The sequence below is a fragment of the Xyrauchen texanus genome, chromosome 1 (genome assembly GCF_025860055.1).
Source record: "Xyrauchen texanus isolate HMW12.3.18 chromosome 1, RBS_HiC_50CHRs, whole genome shotgun sequence".
Taxonomy (NCBI): domain Eukaryota; kingdom Metazoa; phylum Chordata; class Actinopteri; order Cypriniformes; family Catostomidae; genus Xyrauchen; species Xyrauchen texanus.
Window position 1 is genome coordinate 53,144,213 of NC_068276.1, and position 15,617 is coordinate 53,159,829.

The window sequence follows — 15,617 nt, forward strand, 5'->3', positions numbered from 1 at the left end:
ATTAGAAATGCTTTAGCAAAAAATATGATTTATTACCACAGGCACAGTCTTATTGTGTGTAAGCAGAAAATCTGTATTTATTTTAGGTGAACATCATCCATAGTTCTCTCTCTCACACAAAAACACTTGCGCACACATGCGCGCAACTTGCTTTGAGGAGTTAATTTTCCATAATGACTTTGACTCCTCTGTTTCTGGAGCTCTGCACATGGCAGGGTCCCAGAGGACGCTGCTGCCTCTTCTGACTGCCTGCATGCAGATCTTCCTGGAGCCATTCCAAGACCTCGTAATTAAGATGATGGGCAAAGCACAGTCACGTTGCCTTTTGGGAGAATAAAAAACCCCTCTGTGCTAACCCCCAGTTCTAATCTCTTTTTTTTACAACTGTCCCTGTTACATCCCATGCTTATCCCATGCTTTATGCAAAAAAATAATCTATGTTGTATGAATGCAGATGCTTCTAAATATGCAAGCTCGGATTTGTGCATTGTTGGGTTCAAAAATGTGTCAGACCACAAGTCATAACACAACACAAGTACATACTGAATTCTCATTGTTTCCACAAGGAGTGTTGTAGCAGACAACTACCGAGTAATTAAGTTAAAATCTGTATATTTAAAGCAACTTACCTGAATAATAACACTTCCAGTTTAATAGGACAGACTTTTAAAGGCAACTCTATCATCCCCCTTTTGTAATGAGGTTTGTTACCACCACAGTTATGCAAGATTTCTCAAGTTAAGCGTGTTCAACCAGACTGCATGTTGGCAATGTATGTATTATTGCATAATGTTTCTGAACTTATTCTTTCCCCCTCTCTCTTTCTCCTAATTTTCAGACAGAAAACCCCTGGAACAGCAAACCTCAAGGGTCCTGTCCCAGCCGCTCCGTAAGACGCCCTTGCACTGAGCTGCTCAAGTACCTCACCTCTAGCAACGACGCCTTCCAAACCAAAGCCAGAGAAGCCAAGAGCACCTGGGCAGGCTGCAGCAAGGACAGGAGAGGGACTTGCACCTCATCGTCCTCCTCTCCATCATCCTCATCCACCTCCTCTTTCTCCTCTCTGTCTTCCTGCTCCTCCTCCACTGCCTCCAAAAAGAAGACGTCCTCTGCCTCCCTGTCATCACAGCAGCAGCAGCTGGCAGTGCAAGCCCAGCGAGGTGAGAGCCAGGCAGCCGGCGCGTATAGTGTGGCTGGTGAGGGGGCAGGGAAGTGGCGGCGGTGTACTCACAGGGAGCAATCCGCCCCCGTTGCGCCATGTGGCCATGCTTGCTCCAGTGAAGAGGGTGCTGACCCAGGCAGCTTGGCCGCCACCCGCTTTATTAGGTACATGCACTCTTACTCTCTACCGCCAAGAGAGACGGGTCATGCAGGCAGCTGTGGTCATTGCTTTGAGGCGGGCGGCAGGGCTGAGGCTGGCCTTGCTAGTAGGCATATCACAGTGACCATTAAGAAATTGAGGCAAGAGCTAGAGCATCCTATGCTCAGTCAGCTGCTCACCTCCAGACCTAGGCCAGCCCGTTACCGGTCCCACCTGCAGTTGCCCATAAGGCACGCACTTTCTGACGAGGCTCCTAGAGTCCAAAGGAGTGATGGACACTCAGAGCAAGCTAATCATGAGCTTGATAGCAAGACACCCATTTCACTCGATCAAACATTTAGCATTACTGACCAGAGTGATCTAGAGTGTTCAACAGAGCTCAGTCTAGACTTAGAGAACTGGTTAAACTATACAGAAAGAGAAAGTTTGTGCAATCTCGTGGGCCAAGTTGGGGGGGAGGATGTTTTTGAAGATGTCATAGGCAGCCCCATGTCATTCTCACAGGGCCTGCCAAGCCCATTGTTCCCAGACTCTTTAGTTCCAGAGCACACCCCATCCGACTTACAAGGGCAGCACCCACATAAACAGGCACTCTGCAGGCACCTCGATGACCAAGTCCCACCAATGTTAGGTAATCATTGCTGCATCCCTGCCCTCTCTCCTTTGCCTCTCCTCCTTTAACCGCTTTCCCAGTTTGACCACACACTAATTCCAGCGCTAACACAAACCTAATATTTACTTGGGAGACAAAACAAACGCAGTCTGCCGCACCATTCACATTGAAGGGTAAACCTCTGAATTGGCACAAATCTTTATCTGTAGATTCATTGTAAATTGGAGATAGGGAAATCCTGCACAACTTTGTAATATGAAGTCATCCAATTTCAAACTCAGATCTGCGCTGAAAAGCTTCTTTCTCAGTCTGCCATAATATAGATGTCTAACAGAGAGATTCTCCCTAGCTGCAGTTGAATACGGTCGCTGCCTCAGGCAACTGCACACGCTTACTTGACTCTTCTTTCGTCCTCTGCTTTGGTTTCAGTTGCATGCAAAATATCTTCTTGTTGGAGATCATTTTTAGCCGTACGTGACATTTGTGCCATTCTTTTTCATATTCATACTCAACTTTAAATAAAAAATGCTTTGACTGTTAGAATTTGGGGGACATTTTTTTATGATGGGCTGGGAATCTGAACACATGCCATCACTCCATCCTGCCTCACAAAGTATGCAGTCAGATAAAACAAAAATACGAAACAACAATGGGGTCAAGTTAGTTAAACTGTTGGTTTTTCCCAAAATATATGGCTGAAGAGTATCTAGCCTTTTAGTGTAGGGTTGGTTATGCAACATCATTGCTGTCACTGATTGAGTCTAAGATTTAGTTGTAGATGTGAACTAGTAAATTAATTACCCATGCTCCTTTGTGTTCTGCAGCCAAACCAACCATCTTGCCACTTCCTTTGACCCCAGAGTCTCCAAAGTAAGTGAGAGAGTTTTTACACAACTTTTGTAGAGCAGGGGAAAAAAAACTGAAACTAAAATCTGAAAAAGAGGAGGCATTTTGTTAATTTCATTTCCATTTGTTAGCTCACACAGACACCTTCAGCGGTCTGTCAGTGTTGTCATATTCCCCTTTTTACTGTGTGTTCGCAGTGACAACAAGGGACCTCCGTTTGAGAACAAAACCATTGAACGCACATTGAGTGTGGAGATCTCTGGAACCCCAGGTAAACAGCACTTCACTCATAATCAAGCATAAAAAATGGAAATATTCCTAATTTCAAGCTGCTTTAAACAGACAGATGAATCCCATTGCAAGCACCCTCTTTCTTCCCTTGGTCTTATTGGCGACAGTATCTTTCAGTTTTATATAATTAGTAAAGATAAGTAAAGATAAGCTTTCTTTTCTTTGATTGCAAGCAAAGGGCAAATTCTCCCTCAAGCAGTTTAATAGTTTAATTAAAGCCTTGGGTTCAAGGTGAACACATGGGCAATGGTCAGAATTTTCACAGTCCTCTATTGATTACTGTTTCCATTCTTAGGGTGATTTATTGGAAAGTTTCAGTATTCTCCTTTGAAGAGTTAATATTGTCTCTCTTTCATTTAGACGCTAATGCTCTTTGACTGGGCAGCTCGCTTCTTCAATACATCACAGACAAATTGATGTGGCATTACTATTGTTTTAATCTGATTATTTATGAGAAGCACCCATTTTCCAAATGGGGCAAAAGAAAAAAAAACATTTATTTTTATTATTACTAATTATCATTTAATAATGATAAAAATAATAGTATTATTAATAATAATAACTACTGTATTTTATTTATTTACTTATTTATTTTGGTGAAAGCTACAGACAGAAAGTAATTAATCCCTGATAAAGTGTATGTCAGCTGGGGCTAAAACACAAGTCTTCAGCAGTTCTATCCGTTCTCACTTTCTTTCTCTCAGCATAAATCATGCAGGTAATTACTTTTGTATCCCCTGTGCAGAGATTAATCATTTCAGGTCAATAAAAACAAAATGGCTGCCCTTTCGCTCTCACAATGTGTGACAGTGAATGGGCCATTTGGTATTAACTTACTACAAGGTAATGGCCCTCAGTGCGCAAATTTGACCTACCCTGGGGATGCAAAGTAACCCTTTATTTGGTATATTTGCTCAAATGTGAATTATATTGTAGTGGTTTTAAAGATTGAGGGCTTTTGGGATGTCCACAAGCCAGTGATTCTCAGGAGTCACAGTATGGTAGTACTACAGTGCTGATAGGCAGTGGAGGCAGTGGTGGCTCAGTGGTTGAGGCTCAGGGTTACTGACCAGAAGGTCAGGGGTTCAAGCCCCAGCACCACCAAGATGCCACTGTTGGGCCCTTGAGCAAGGCACTGAACTCCAGGTTGCTCTGGGGGGGATTGTCCCTGTAATAATGTATGTATCATTCCACAGTGCACTGTAAGTCGCTTTGGATAAAAGCATCTGCCAAATGCATAAATGTAAATGTACAGTAATAAATGGTCATGTGAGGTCACCTTTACAGCCTCATTATCAAAGTTAAAGGGTTCATTTGTCAATGTATTCAATGTGTGAGGTTATGTACCTTAGGCAAAATCAACTGTAATTTATATGCAAAACTGTGGAATGCTACATACATTTTTAGCCACAATTCAGACTGGGGATCAGACATTAGTTTAAAAGTGTGCATGCCTGTGCATGGGAAGTACTTTGATGTTGAACTTCCCTGAAAAAGATGAGTTACTGTCTACTGCCTTTCTACTGCATATTGTAGCTGCTGTCCTATAGACAACCTTAAGCCCTTCATACTCAGTTAATATGACTTTACTGCAGATCATACCAGATTAACTGATTACAAATGAGTACAAGACCAGATGAGACCTTTAAGTCATATAGTATAATTTATGACTGCATGAATGAAAAGTAATTTTTACAGAGCTGTAGAATTAAGCAAATGCCCAGGCATTTGCACTTCACAGAACAACACCTCAACACCTGTGAAATAGCCAGTGCTATGACAGCACCAGATTTAATATGGTTTCCTAATCCCCACCCCTCTAATAGATTAACTTGAGCAGGGGTTCCTTTAATTATAGTATCATATGACACCCAGGTCAGTCTGTGCTCTGCTCCTTGCATGACATTTTCAGATTACCATGGGGATCAGTTCTATAAGCTTTAAGTAATAATTCGTTCAGAGGTCTCTCCGTAATTCACACCCAGCTAGAAACAGATGAGAAAAACCTGCCGGTATATGATTAGTGTTTGTATCTGTTTGCATTCATCATGGCTGCCTTTCTGAACAGCACATCTGTATGTAGTTCTATGTAATTTATGTAATGTAAAGGAGATAATGGTCCTTGGTTTACGACCCTGTGTGCATTGTTTTGCCCAGATGGTGTTTGATTGGTTCAGCAGAAGTTCCCTTGGCAGGAACTACCTTCTTTTCATAGCTCATTGCATTTGCATAATGATAAATTTAGTCAAAGCACACTGTAGTTTTATATACCACATCAGGCTACAGGACTGTATCCATCTAATTTAGAGAGAGATTGGCAGATAGAGAGATGGGGTATGCTGGGGGCAGGAAAGGTATTGGAAGACATTCCTTTTACTAATATATCATTTTGTCTGAAAAGGATAATTCACCATAAATGTAACATTCTGTCATCATCAACTCACCCCCATTTTGATCCATACGCATATGACTTACTTTCCACCATCGAACATAAAAGATGTTAGGCAGAATGTTAGAATGCAGAATGATGACAGAATTTTAATTTATGGATGAACTATCTCTTGCAATATCAGTTTGACGATTAAAAAGATGTGACACTGAAAATATTGTGAAAATCAACTAGCCAGCAGCTCTTGGTTGATGCAATACAGTGAAAGCTGTTTTTAATCAAATGACTGACAGAAAAATAATTTATAGAATATGAACAGATGTAATGTGTGTATGAATCGCAATAACAGAAATCTGAGATATGTTGAAACAGAAAGAGAGAAAGAGGAACCATATCCGGTTGTCTGTGCAAGTGCATTAACCATGCCGTAAAGCAGCGTATCTCAGGACTTCCCATATAACTGCCATCTGTTGCCACATAAATCTGTCAGGATCGCTGGGGCTCATGAGGAGAAAAGGTGGCAAGGATGAGGAGAATGATAACGGTTCAGTCATTGTGCTTTCCCTGAGGACACAAAAGCATGGCATACAAACATCTGCATTCTAGTGTGCCAGCAGAAATACGGAATCAGTATGCCTTATTATGTGGATGATCATTTGGGTGATTCTCACAAAATCTGTGAAAAAAGGCCTGGTCATATTTAACCCCAAATCAATACAAAAATCTATATTTTTGAAATTATAAATTGCAGAAAGAAAACAAAGCCAACATTTGGGACCATTAAGATTTTTTTGCATTATGCCATGATTTTAAGCACATTTTACTTTTACTATTGCAATTTTTTTCAATGGTGATTCTCATTACCATAACAGAGTGTATTACAGTAAAAAGAAGAGACAAAATATGCTGTTTGTTTGTTTAAACATGTCCATTAAAATAGGCTTCACTTTCTATATGCAGTCATAATCTCTTTATTTTGGAGAAATACAGGATGGTGGCGAGATAAGATAAGAGGTGGTGGCGTAGTGGTCTAAAGCACAGAACTGTTAATCAGAAGGTCGCTGGTTCGATCCCCACAGCCACCACCATTGTGTCCTTGAGCAAGGCACATAACTCCAGGTTGCTCCGGGGGGATTGTCCCTGTAATAAGTGCACTGTAAGTCGCTTTGGATATAAGCGTCTGCCAAATGCATAAATGTAAATGTAAAATGTAAATGGATATTTTCGTGAAAGGTTTCATGAGGATGGCCCACTTTGTAATTTTAAATGGTTTTCGCTGATGTGACTGTCGAAAGGAACAGTGTTATTCTAAGGTCTGAATATTTACTTTCTTATGATTTAGGATTGTTTACAGTCTGGAGGAAGTTATTTTGAGCATCTCTGTCCGTATCACACTGCAATCTGAGGTTACATTATTCTGCCACGGTTGCATTAAAGTACGGATCAGGATTAGGGCTAAATGAAAGGGAGTATTTAAATCAAACCAAGTACTGATAAGGAAAGAAAAAGATTCTGTTTGGTAATTCTTCTCTCTTTTTCCTCCCTCCAGGTTTGACACCACCTACCACACCTCCTCACAAAGCCAGTCAAGAGAACCCTTTCAAAGTATCACTCAAAAACAAGCTGTCTTCATGCTCATCCTCTGCCCTGTCAAGCAAAAGGCCCAGGCTGAGCAATGAGGGCTTTTACCCTCAGCCAACCAGTGGCTCTATTTGGAAAGTCCCAGAGCAGACTGAGCTCTATGCCCAGTTGAGCAAGGCATCCTCCACAATGCCCCTAGGGTGCTTGGAGGAGCGTTGTGGCAAGCAACCCATTCCTCGTGTCTTTGCCGATCATGACTATTGCCAGTCTACAAGCACAAAACGAGACAGCACTACTACCACGTCTGCAGCGGTATCTGGGCCAATGGAGGACCGGCATTTAGAATGTAAAGACTCAAACATGCCGACCTCCTCTACTACTGCATCGTCTTTGTCTTCCACCTCCCTTTCGTCTTCCTCTCTGGCCTGGCAGCTTCAGGGCCTTTCACCCACAGCTCAGGAGGCTCGTCCGGACATGGATGCTCTTAGACAGGACCACAACTCCACATCAGGCTCCAAAAATTCATTAGATTGCACTTCTGCTGGTAGGAAACTACTTGGGGACCAGAAGATCCGGGAAGAGCTCAACAAGCACTTTGGAAACCCTCAGCAAGCCTTCTTTAGTGAGAAAGAGGGAGAGCAGAGAGGAACCCAGCTGCTAGAGAACAGTGACTCTGTGGATGAATACTCTGGCCTTCTCTGGGACTACATTCACCCAGGTCTGTCTGACTTTGAGGATCTGGAGGTAGGCCGTGAGCACCTACTTGGCTTGGGGGAAAGTTCTCCACAGGATCTCTCGCCCTGTAGTTCCCCTTCCAGCAGTTCCTTCTCATGGAGCTCTGTCTCACCTCCGTCCACTCAGCTGACCCCATGCAGGACACACACCCGCTCCCGTTCTTCATCTCACTGCAGATGCAGATCCCTCTCCAGGTTTCCATACTCCCGCTCTGAGTCTCCTGACAGCCATTCTCCCTCTTGGTAAGTTTGGAGTCTACCTCCTGTCTTTGAATCATATTTACATGTCAATCGTTTTCGACACAAATGTACATGCCTCAGCAGGGGGGACACGTTTAAAGGAAGTAAACAGCTTTCTGTGGCTGTCATTGCGATTGAACACAAGTCTGAGTCTCACAGCATGGCCATCAGATGTCATTGCAGCTGATTTTGCACAACCAAAGTAAAATTACATACAATAGTCAATAAGCATCACCATTATGAGTCTCAAGATACAGTGATCTTAATTGAGCCTTAAAGGCTTTACTTGATGAGTGTACAAAGGATAAATTGTTCATCTCTACTCTTGCAAGTTTCTTGCTGTTAAACCCAATGAGCCTTTCAGAACATGAGTTCACACGTTCTCTCCCCATTATAGCAGTGCATTGACTTTGTATAAATGGCAGAACCTTTCATTTATAATTTTTTTCTTTCTCTATCATACACAATGTCGATAAAAAAATGTAATCCAAGAGAGTAATTTCTTGTGCAAACAAGCTTGTGTCACTTGAGGAACTCGAAAGACTCGAAAGAACTTTTTACTCAATGGACCTTCATCCCATTAGTCTGAATTTTAGATTCATTTCTCTCCAGTACTCTTTGATGGTGCACTGTTGTTTTTAGTCGCAGCTGTTGTTTTGCTTGACAGCTTTGCCCACTCCATCCCCGTGAGATGAAAGAAACGGCCAGTGAGCGAAGCCCTGGACACTTTTAAGTGGGTTACATGCCAGCAAGACAATATTTACAGAGCATACTTCGATTTTTTATATTTAGATTTTTTTTGTAACAAAGGGAAAAGAGGCAGTGCTGTTAAAGCAGATGCAGTTTTATAATACTCTTAGTGACTGCAATGCTATATTATGTGTCTAAGGCCTGGCAGCTTACATTTGATGGATTTTATCCATTGAAAGGAGATATAAACTCCACGTTACCATGTTAAAACAAAGAAGTATCCAAACAATGTTTCTTAAAAGTTACCAGAAAAACATTTATCAGTTGACTTTTCTTGAAAGTGTGTCATAGAATACACTTTAATATACAATATTTTCAAATGGGTGATATTGAACAATATGATATTCAACAAAACCTCAATCTGAATTTTATCATGAAAACATTATTTATCCCAATGTTTAAGTTATCAAGGGTTGTTATGTAACCTTCTGGCCTTTAAATCAAAGTTAACAGCATGTGCAATTTTTCCTTCAACTCAAATTGTATATGTGCGCATGTCTGCTGTTTATATCAGTTCTATATCGTATTTCTTTGCCGTGATCCTTTGGAATAAAGAAGGCATTTGTTGTAAGACTCAAAAGGTATACTTTCAGTTAGATTTACTAAGCATGTTGTTTTTTGTTTTTCTGCTTACCACACAGGCCTTCAGACAATATGGATAATATCACTTTTATTTCCAGGATTTATAGAAGCCCTCAATCACACTCCATTTTTGGTCGGAGGCCCAGGTGAGTGACTGTATTTGTAAAATATATTTGTGTTTATTACTTTGTAATATAATGTAAAACCTAATAACGGGGTTACTGCAGAGTTGAATTTTTTTTATTTAAGACATTTTAAGACCTTTTTCAAGACCTGAACAAATAAAATGAATACCGTATTCCTATACCTAAACAAACCAACACAATCTCAAAATAAATCATGTATCACAAACTCTTTCTTAGGCAGGGGCACACTTCCAAAATGGCCTTAACACTGTTTATCAGCAATACAGGGTATGCTATATGCAAGTTTAAAATACTCAAGACATGTTTTCCACATATATATCACATTAAAATTGGTTTATGTACCATTATATAAATAAATACAAATTAGAAGGGGGCATGCTGCTCTGCAATGGCTGAAAACATTCACAAGCCCCCATGTGCTTGGAGAAAATGCAGCAGTGCCAAGCATTCACTTTGAAGGATGCATTGCATGCATTTATTTAATTAAATAGTATTCTTGATAATATAAGTTTGATAATCACATTAGGTCATATCATGATTTCTGTCTTTCAGCACTCAAATTTAAGACCTCTTTAAATGAATTTAAGACATTTTAAGAAATGTTATGGATCCGCAGGAACACTGTACTATTATGTTAGAAAATATGCATGCTGATATTATAGACTTGTATAGGAGGTAAAAGATAATCTACTTTGTCTGCAATACTTTCAAAGTATTCAAAGTCTGTCCTCATTCAAATGAAGTAAGTGGCTTGCTGACTTGGTCTAATAATAATGAGTTATGATGATACATCAGACAACATTTCAAGGCTTAAATTTGTAAAACTTTTACAATAATGCTTTCATTGGCAAGAACAGCTGTCATTGGGGACCCACTACCTCTCTGATATGCCTTCTTCTTGATGGGCACAATATGAGCTTTAGTCTGCTCATATTGTACCTGTTCACCATGTTGTTCCCACTGTTGCAAATGGTTGAAGAAAAAGTTGCAGTTTTTGGATGCAAAGTTCAAACTAAGCAAAAAGTAATGGCATATGAAGTTGTGCTGACAGACACAGCTGCCAAATTTCTGCTATATTCCCTTAAGAGTCTAGCTATTGGGAGCTGTAACCTTTCGCGATGTAATGAGACATCTTATTAATGTGTTTGTTTGTCTTTTACGCTAAGAAGAATGGAAAGTGCTCTGCTCAGAGCTAGCTGACTCCCAAGGCCACTTGAGCAAAACAACAATACATCTATGTTCTCAGAGCAAATTGTTTATTGCTAAAAGGTTGCTCTTTTATAGTTCAGGAGATTTAATGGAGTTTTCAGTTGTTTCGTTCAAACATCAACTTTGTCTCGGACATTTCTCGTAAAACTTATATAGTAGAGTAGTACAAACAGAAAAAAAGAGATGAATGTTGACATACAAAAATGCAGATGCTATTTACACCCCAGTGCAAATAGTGGCAGATATTATTTGCACACCAACCCCGGTGTATATAATATTAGATGTTAATTGCACACTGGTGCACATAGTGTCAGATGCTATGTGCACCCTGGTGCAAATAATGATATATTTACATCCAGTACAAATAGTGGTAAATATTATTTGCAACCCAACCCTGGAGCAAATAATGGTAAATACTAATTGCACCCTGGCGCAAAACGTTTTAGAGACTATTTGCTCCCATATTTAAATACTAACATACAGTATGGGCATCACTGCAGTGTATGTATTGTGTTTATTTAGAGTCCCACAGACAAACTACATTAACCCCTATACCTAAACCTAACTTTAACCTTACCTTAGAAAAAATAACCTTGGTTTTACGACAGTAAGTGCTTTGTAGTGTCAGAAAAAGCGCTATATAAATGTAACATTCATTCAGTAATCATGGTTTCACGAGGAAACCAGTGCGATCGACAGACCCCGCCTCCGGATCAAACCCTTTTCTCTGCACTTCTTAACATTCACTGTGACCAAATTACTGTGATTAAATCAACATTTATAAAAAAAATATATTTATTATTTGAAGTAGTATTAATAGAAATATTAAGGGTGGAAACAGAAAATCAGATTGGAAAAAGAGTGGGACAAAATGCAGATTCGAACCACAGGTGCTTGGCTTCGGCCATGTTATTTGTGAAACAGTTGTCACGTTTTGTTTGTAAGCATCGAGGAATACATTTTGATTGGATAAACTTTTTGTTTTTTGCTTTCGTTTGTAGATGAATTAGGAGTTGAAGCGATTGAAAATACATAGGCAAAAAGGTCAATTAGAATGAAAGAATGAAAAAAATATTTATTTATTTGGCATGTTAAGTTTCAAATTTCAAGTTTGTTTTTATTTATATAGCACATTTAAAAACAGCAAACAAGGCTGACCAAAGTGCTGAACAGTACACAAAGTAAGGAGCAAGGACAAACCACACATTCATGACAAAAAAAAAAAAAAAAAAAAAAGGGCCAGCGACCCAAAAGGCTATGTCCCCTCTATTCTTTAACCGTGATCTGGGGACAAACAAAAGTCTCTGATCACCAGACCTCATGTTTCGTGTGGGATTGTGTGTACAGAGTAGCTCAGACAAATAACTCGGTGCCAGATTATTTACGGATTTAAAAACAAAGAGAAGAATTTTAGACTCAATTCTAAGATTCACAGGTAGCCAATGCAGTGATTTTAAAATAGGTGAAACATGATCGAATTTACGTTTTCTTTTGAGGAACTTTGCAGCAGCATTCTGTACTAATTGGAGATGAGCAATAGAGTTTTTGGGTATGCCATAGTAAAGAGAGTAAAATGTTAAGCCAGCAGAGAAGGCTTTGCTGGCCCTGAGAAATCGCCACTGTGCTATTTACATCGGGGTGCAAACTGGCACTCCGGAAAAAGAAATATGTGGATAACATAGACCAGATAATTTGATCTTTTTGTCTTTTAAAGATTGCGGAGGAGTGTGTGTATTTTGTATTTTTTAATGTTACAATTCTTACTCTATAAGTAAACCATTATTTCATTGATTCCACTGAAATGTGTTAGCACTGTTTTGTTGTAAACATTGCTCTGTTTTTACCAGCTTGGCATAGCAACACTGGTTCAACCAATCGTGTGAGTTTAGGGTGCCTGATGGAGATAACAACCTTTTTTGTATGACCAATGGCAGATCGAAAGAGTGTTTGGGAAAACTGTTTGAACAAAGCCATTATTGTTGCAATTCCGTTTGGTAACATTAGTGGTGCAGAAATTACACACCATCAGCTTTAATGAGAAATGTTGAGTTAATTTTGTCTGACTTTTAGTTGCTGATTGTGGTATTTTGGCTGATCTGAGCACAGTTTGTGACATTGTTTAGATCTCTTCTGAAACTCTTGGTACATGTTAGATTACTAGGGGGTTTTTCCCAGGAGAAAAATCTGAAAAGCAGTAGACTTAAGAATAATTTAGAATAAACATCTGTTTTGAAGAACAAGCAATATGCTTAAGATGTCTCATTAGTGATTTTTGTTAAAATAAGCCACATATTTTTTTTCATCTGTAGGTACGAGAGCTATGAGGAATATCAGCACGAGTGCCTAAAGCGGGAAGAGTATCGATGCAACTATGAGAAGCGGGAGTGTGAGAGGGCTGAGCAGAGGGAGAGACAGTGGCAAAAAGCAATAGTGAGTAAACACACCATTTTATTTTATTCAATTATTAAGTTTGGAGGTGTTTTTCTGTTCTGGTTTCTGTCTTACTGGCAGGAATTGTACATCAGCACAGACGTTATCCATCTCTCAGTCTTTCTCTCCCTCCCATCACTGTCTATGCCTACAGAAATCTTGAAGCAAACAGCTATCCCAGCGCTCTCTCTCTCTCTCTTTTTGTTTTTCAGAAAGCGATTTAATGCAAAGCCAAAACTCTGAATCATTCCGGCTACACGTGTTCCCTTTTTATATCCCAGTTGTGTATTTTTAACATATCTGCCAGATTGTATTTATCACACCATGGGCTAAATGCTACCAAGCAGACAACCGAGGAAAAAATTTCAATTAAGGGGATGGTTCACCCAAAAATGATCCAAAATGACCTAAAAAATGATTTACTCACACACATGCTGTTCCAAACTTGTATGATTTTATATTATGGAACACAAAAGGAGATGTTCACTTTCACTTTCATTGCATTTTGTTTTCTCCATACAATGAAAGTGTACGGGGACTTACGGCAGGTTCACACATCCTCCATGAGCGGGATGTGAGTGGGGCATGAGCGAGGCGTGAGTGCGGCATGAGCGCCGCGTTTTCGTTTCGGCACCCATATTAACAAATGACACCCCAGATGCAGCAGTGAGCAGATAGTTTCGCCATAGTTGAGCTCAGCGGCTGTGGGTGCAGTACAACACTAAAATAATCAAGATATTATTGAAAAGACACAAAAGAAAATCAAAATGATTAAAACCAAACCTATAGTACACTACAATGTCAGAATGCAAGTAAACTCAATAAAATAAGAAATTGCCGGACCTTTTGCTTATATAGGTGTACAGATGGGTGTACAGATTAGACACAACATTAACCAATCACAACCACGTGTGCTGATAAAGATGAAGTGCACTTGACTGCCCACTGTTGTTCTTGAAGCAGCAATAGCCTCAGTTATTACAACCTTATTAAAGAAAAAAATTGGTGTAGGATCCCATAGATAACTTTATTTCATGCGTAGAGGCGCTGCTGTTTCTCGTGGAAGAGATGCAACCAATGTGAATGTCCAACGTGACCACCCCGCTCACGCCCCACTCACAGAGGATGTGAACCCGGCATTAGGCTAATATTTTGCCTAACATCTCCTTTGGTGTTCATCAACAGAAGATCAAAAGTCAGAGGGGTTTGGAATAACATGAAGGTGTGTGAATGATGACAGAATTTTCATTTTGGGGTTTCTATCCCTTTAAGATACCCCAAATCAAAGCTATAATAATATGTCGTCCCAAAACAAGCATATTAATTTGAACCGTAACATATTTGAAAAGCAGTTCTGTGAGATGAAATATCGGTTTTGTTCTCTCTGGCTATGCCTGACCAGACTGTGAAATGAGATGGGTTTCCAACTCAGTTCACTGATAAATGCACACGTCAAATAATGCACGCATGACTTGGCTCTGGCGTACTTTTTTTTCCTCTTTTCTTCATGTGCCGCGGCAGCGGGACAATTACTAGCGGCAGCGGCTGAGCTGTCAGAAGAGGTTTTGGGGGGGCAAAGGATGCGAAAGCTTCATATGAAGCGCAAGTCTCAGGGTGTCATCTTTAAAACCTCACCACATTTATCAGCTGTCAGCAACAAAACCAGCAATTCAGCAAACACTCTCGTCTCCTATTGTACATGAAAGAAGCATGTGAGGAGCTGCAGAGAAAATGCAAAAAGAAACCCCTCTCAGGTGTTCCGGTTAATTTGTAGGTTTTTTTGTTTTTTGTTGTCGCTGTTCTTGTTGTGACATGGTGACATCGTGTACAGAAGTGAATTATGGTTCTACTGTGGGGCAAAATATATGTATCATAATTTTATGTATGACTTACAATAGACCTCTGGTTATAGTTGAGGATCATAAGTTTATTATGTCAAAAACAATGGCAGGTACATGAAAATATGAATAAATAATGCCAAGTAAAAAGGCTTGAAGCTTGTGCTTTGTCTCAAAATTAGTCTCAAGATTAGATAATAATAAAAACATATTTTTATACATTCTGCTTCAGTTTAGTTGTTAAGTTCAAGTGATTTCTGATAATCAGTTCAAAGTGTTCTTTTCCATCAGTCATTTCAAACATCCAATTAGCATCATCATACGGAAATGTTCACGGAAGTCTCTGTGAGGCATTTTTCATATATTAAAACGTTTTTTTTTTTAATAAAAACATACTGTAAGTACACAAATGTTGTTGTTTATTACCTATTGGTATACTGGAGCATACAATAAACATCAATAATTAAATATCATTCCTAGTGTTCATTAACTGAGAAACGAAAATATGGTTTCTCTCATAAATAACTAAATAAATAAAAAAACTCCCATTTTAGCATTTCAGAGCAAATAAATAAATGCATAATTGAGATGATACTGTATACAAAAGATATGGAGTATTTTGTATTTTATTATTTACTTAATTAATT

At 39.5% G+C, this 15,617-nt stretch overlaps 1 protein-coding gene across 2 annotated transcripts in view; it reads left to right on the plus strand.

The window, feature by feature from the left end:
• The window catches only part of LOC127650260 (peroxisome proliferator-activated receptor gamma coactivator 1-alpha-like), a 51,181-nt gene that overhangs the window by 25,725 nt on the left and 9,839 nt on the right, over positions 1 to 15,617 (plus strand). For both annotated transcript variants that reach the window (XM_052135951.1, XM_052136711.1), the window contains exons 5-10: positions 839 to 1,160; positions 2,759 to 2,804; positions 2,978 to 3,051; positions 7,010 to 8,018; positions 9,407 to 9,493; positions 13,012 to 13,132. In XM_052135951.1, the coding sequence (XP_051991911.1) occupies positions 839 to 1,160; positions 2,759 to 2,804; positions 2,978 to 3,051; positions 7,010 to 8,018; positions 9,407 to 9,493; positions 13,012 to 13,132 (1,659 nt within the window). The remainder of the gene's footprint in view (positions 1 to 838; positions 1,161 to 2,758; positions 2,805 to 2,977; positions 3,052 to 7,009; positions 8,019 to 9,406; positions 9,494 to 13,011; positions 13,133 to 15,617) is intronic.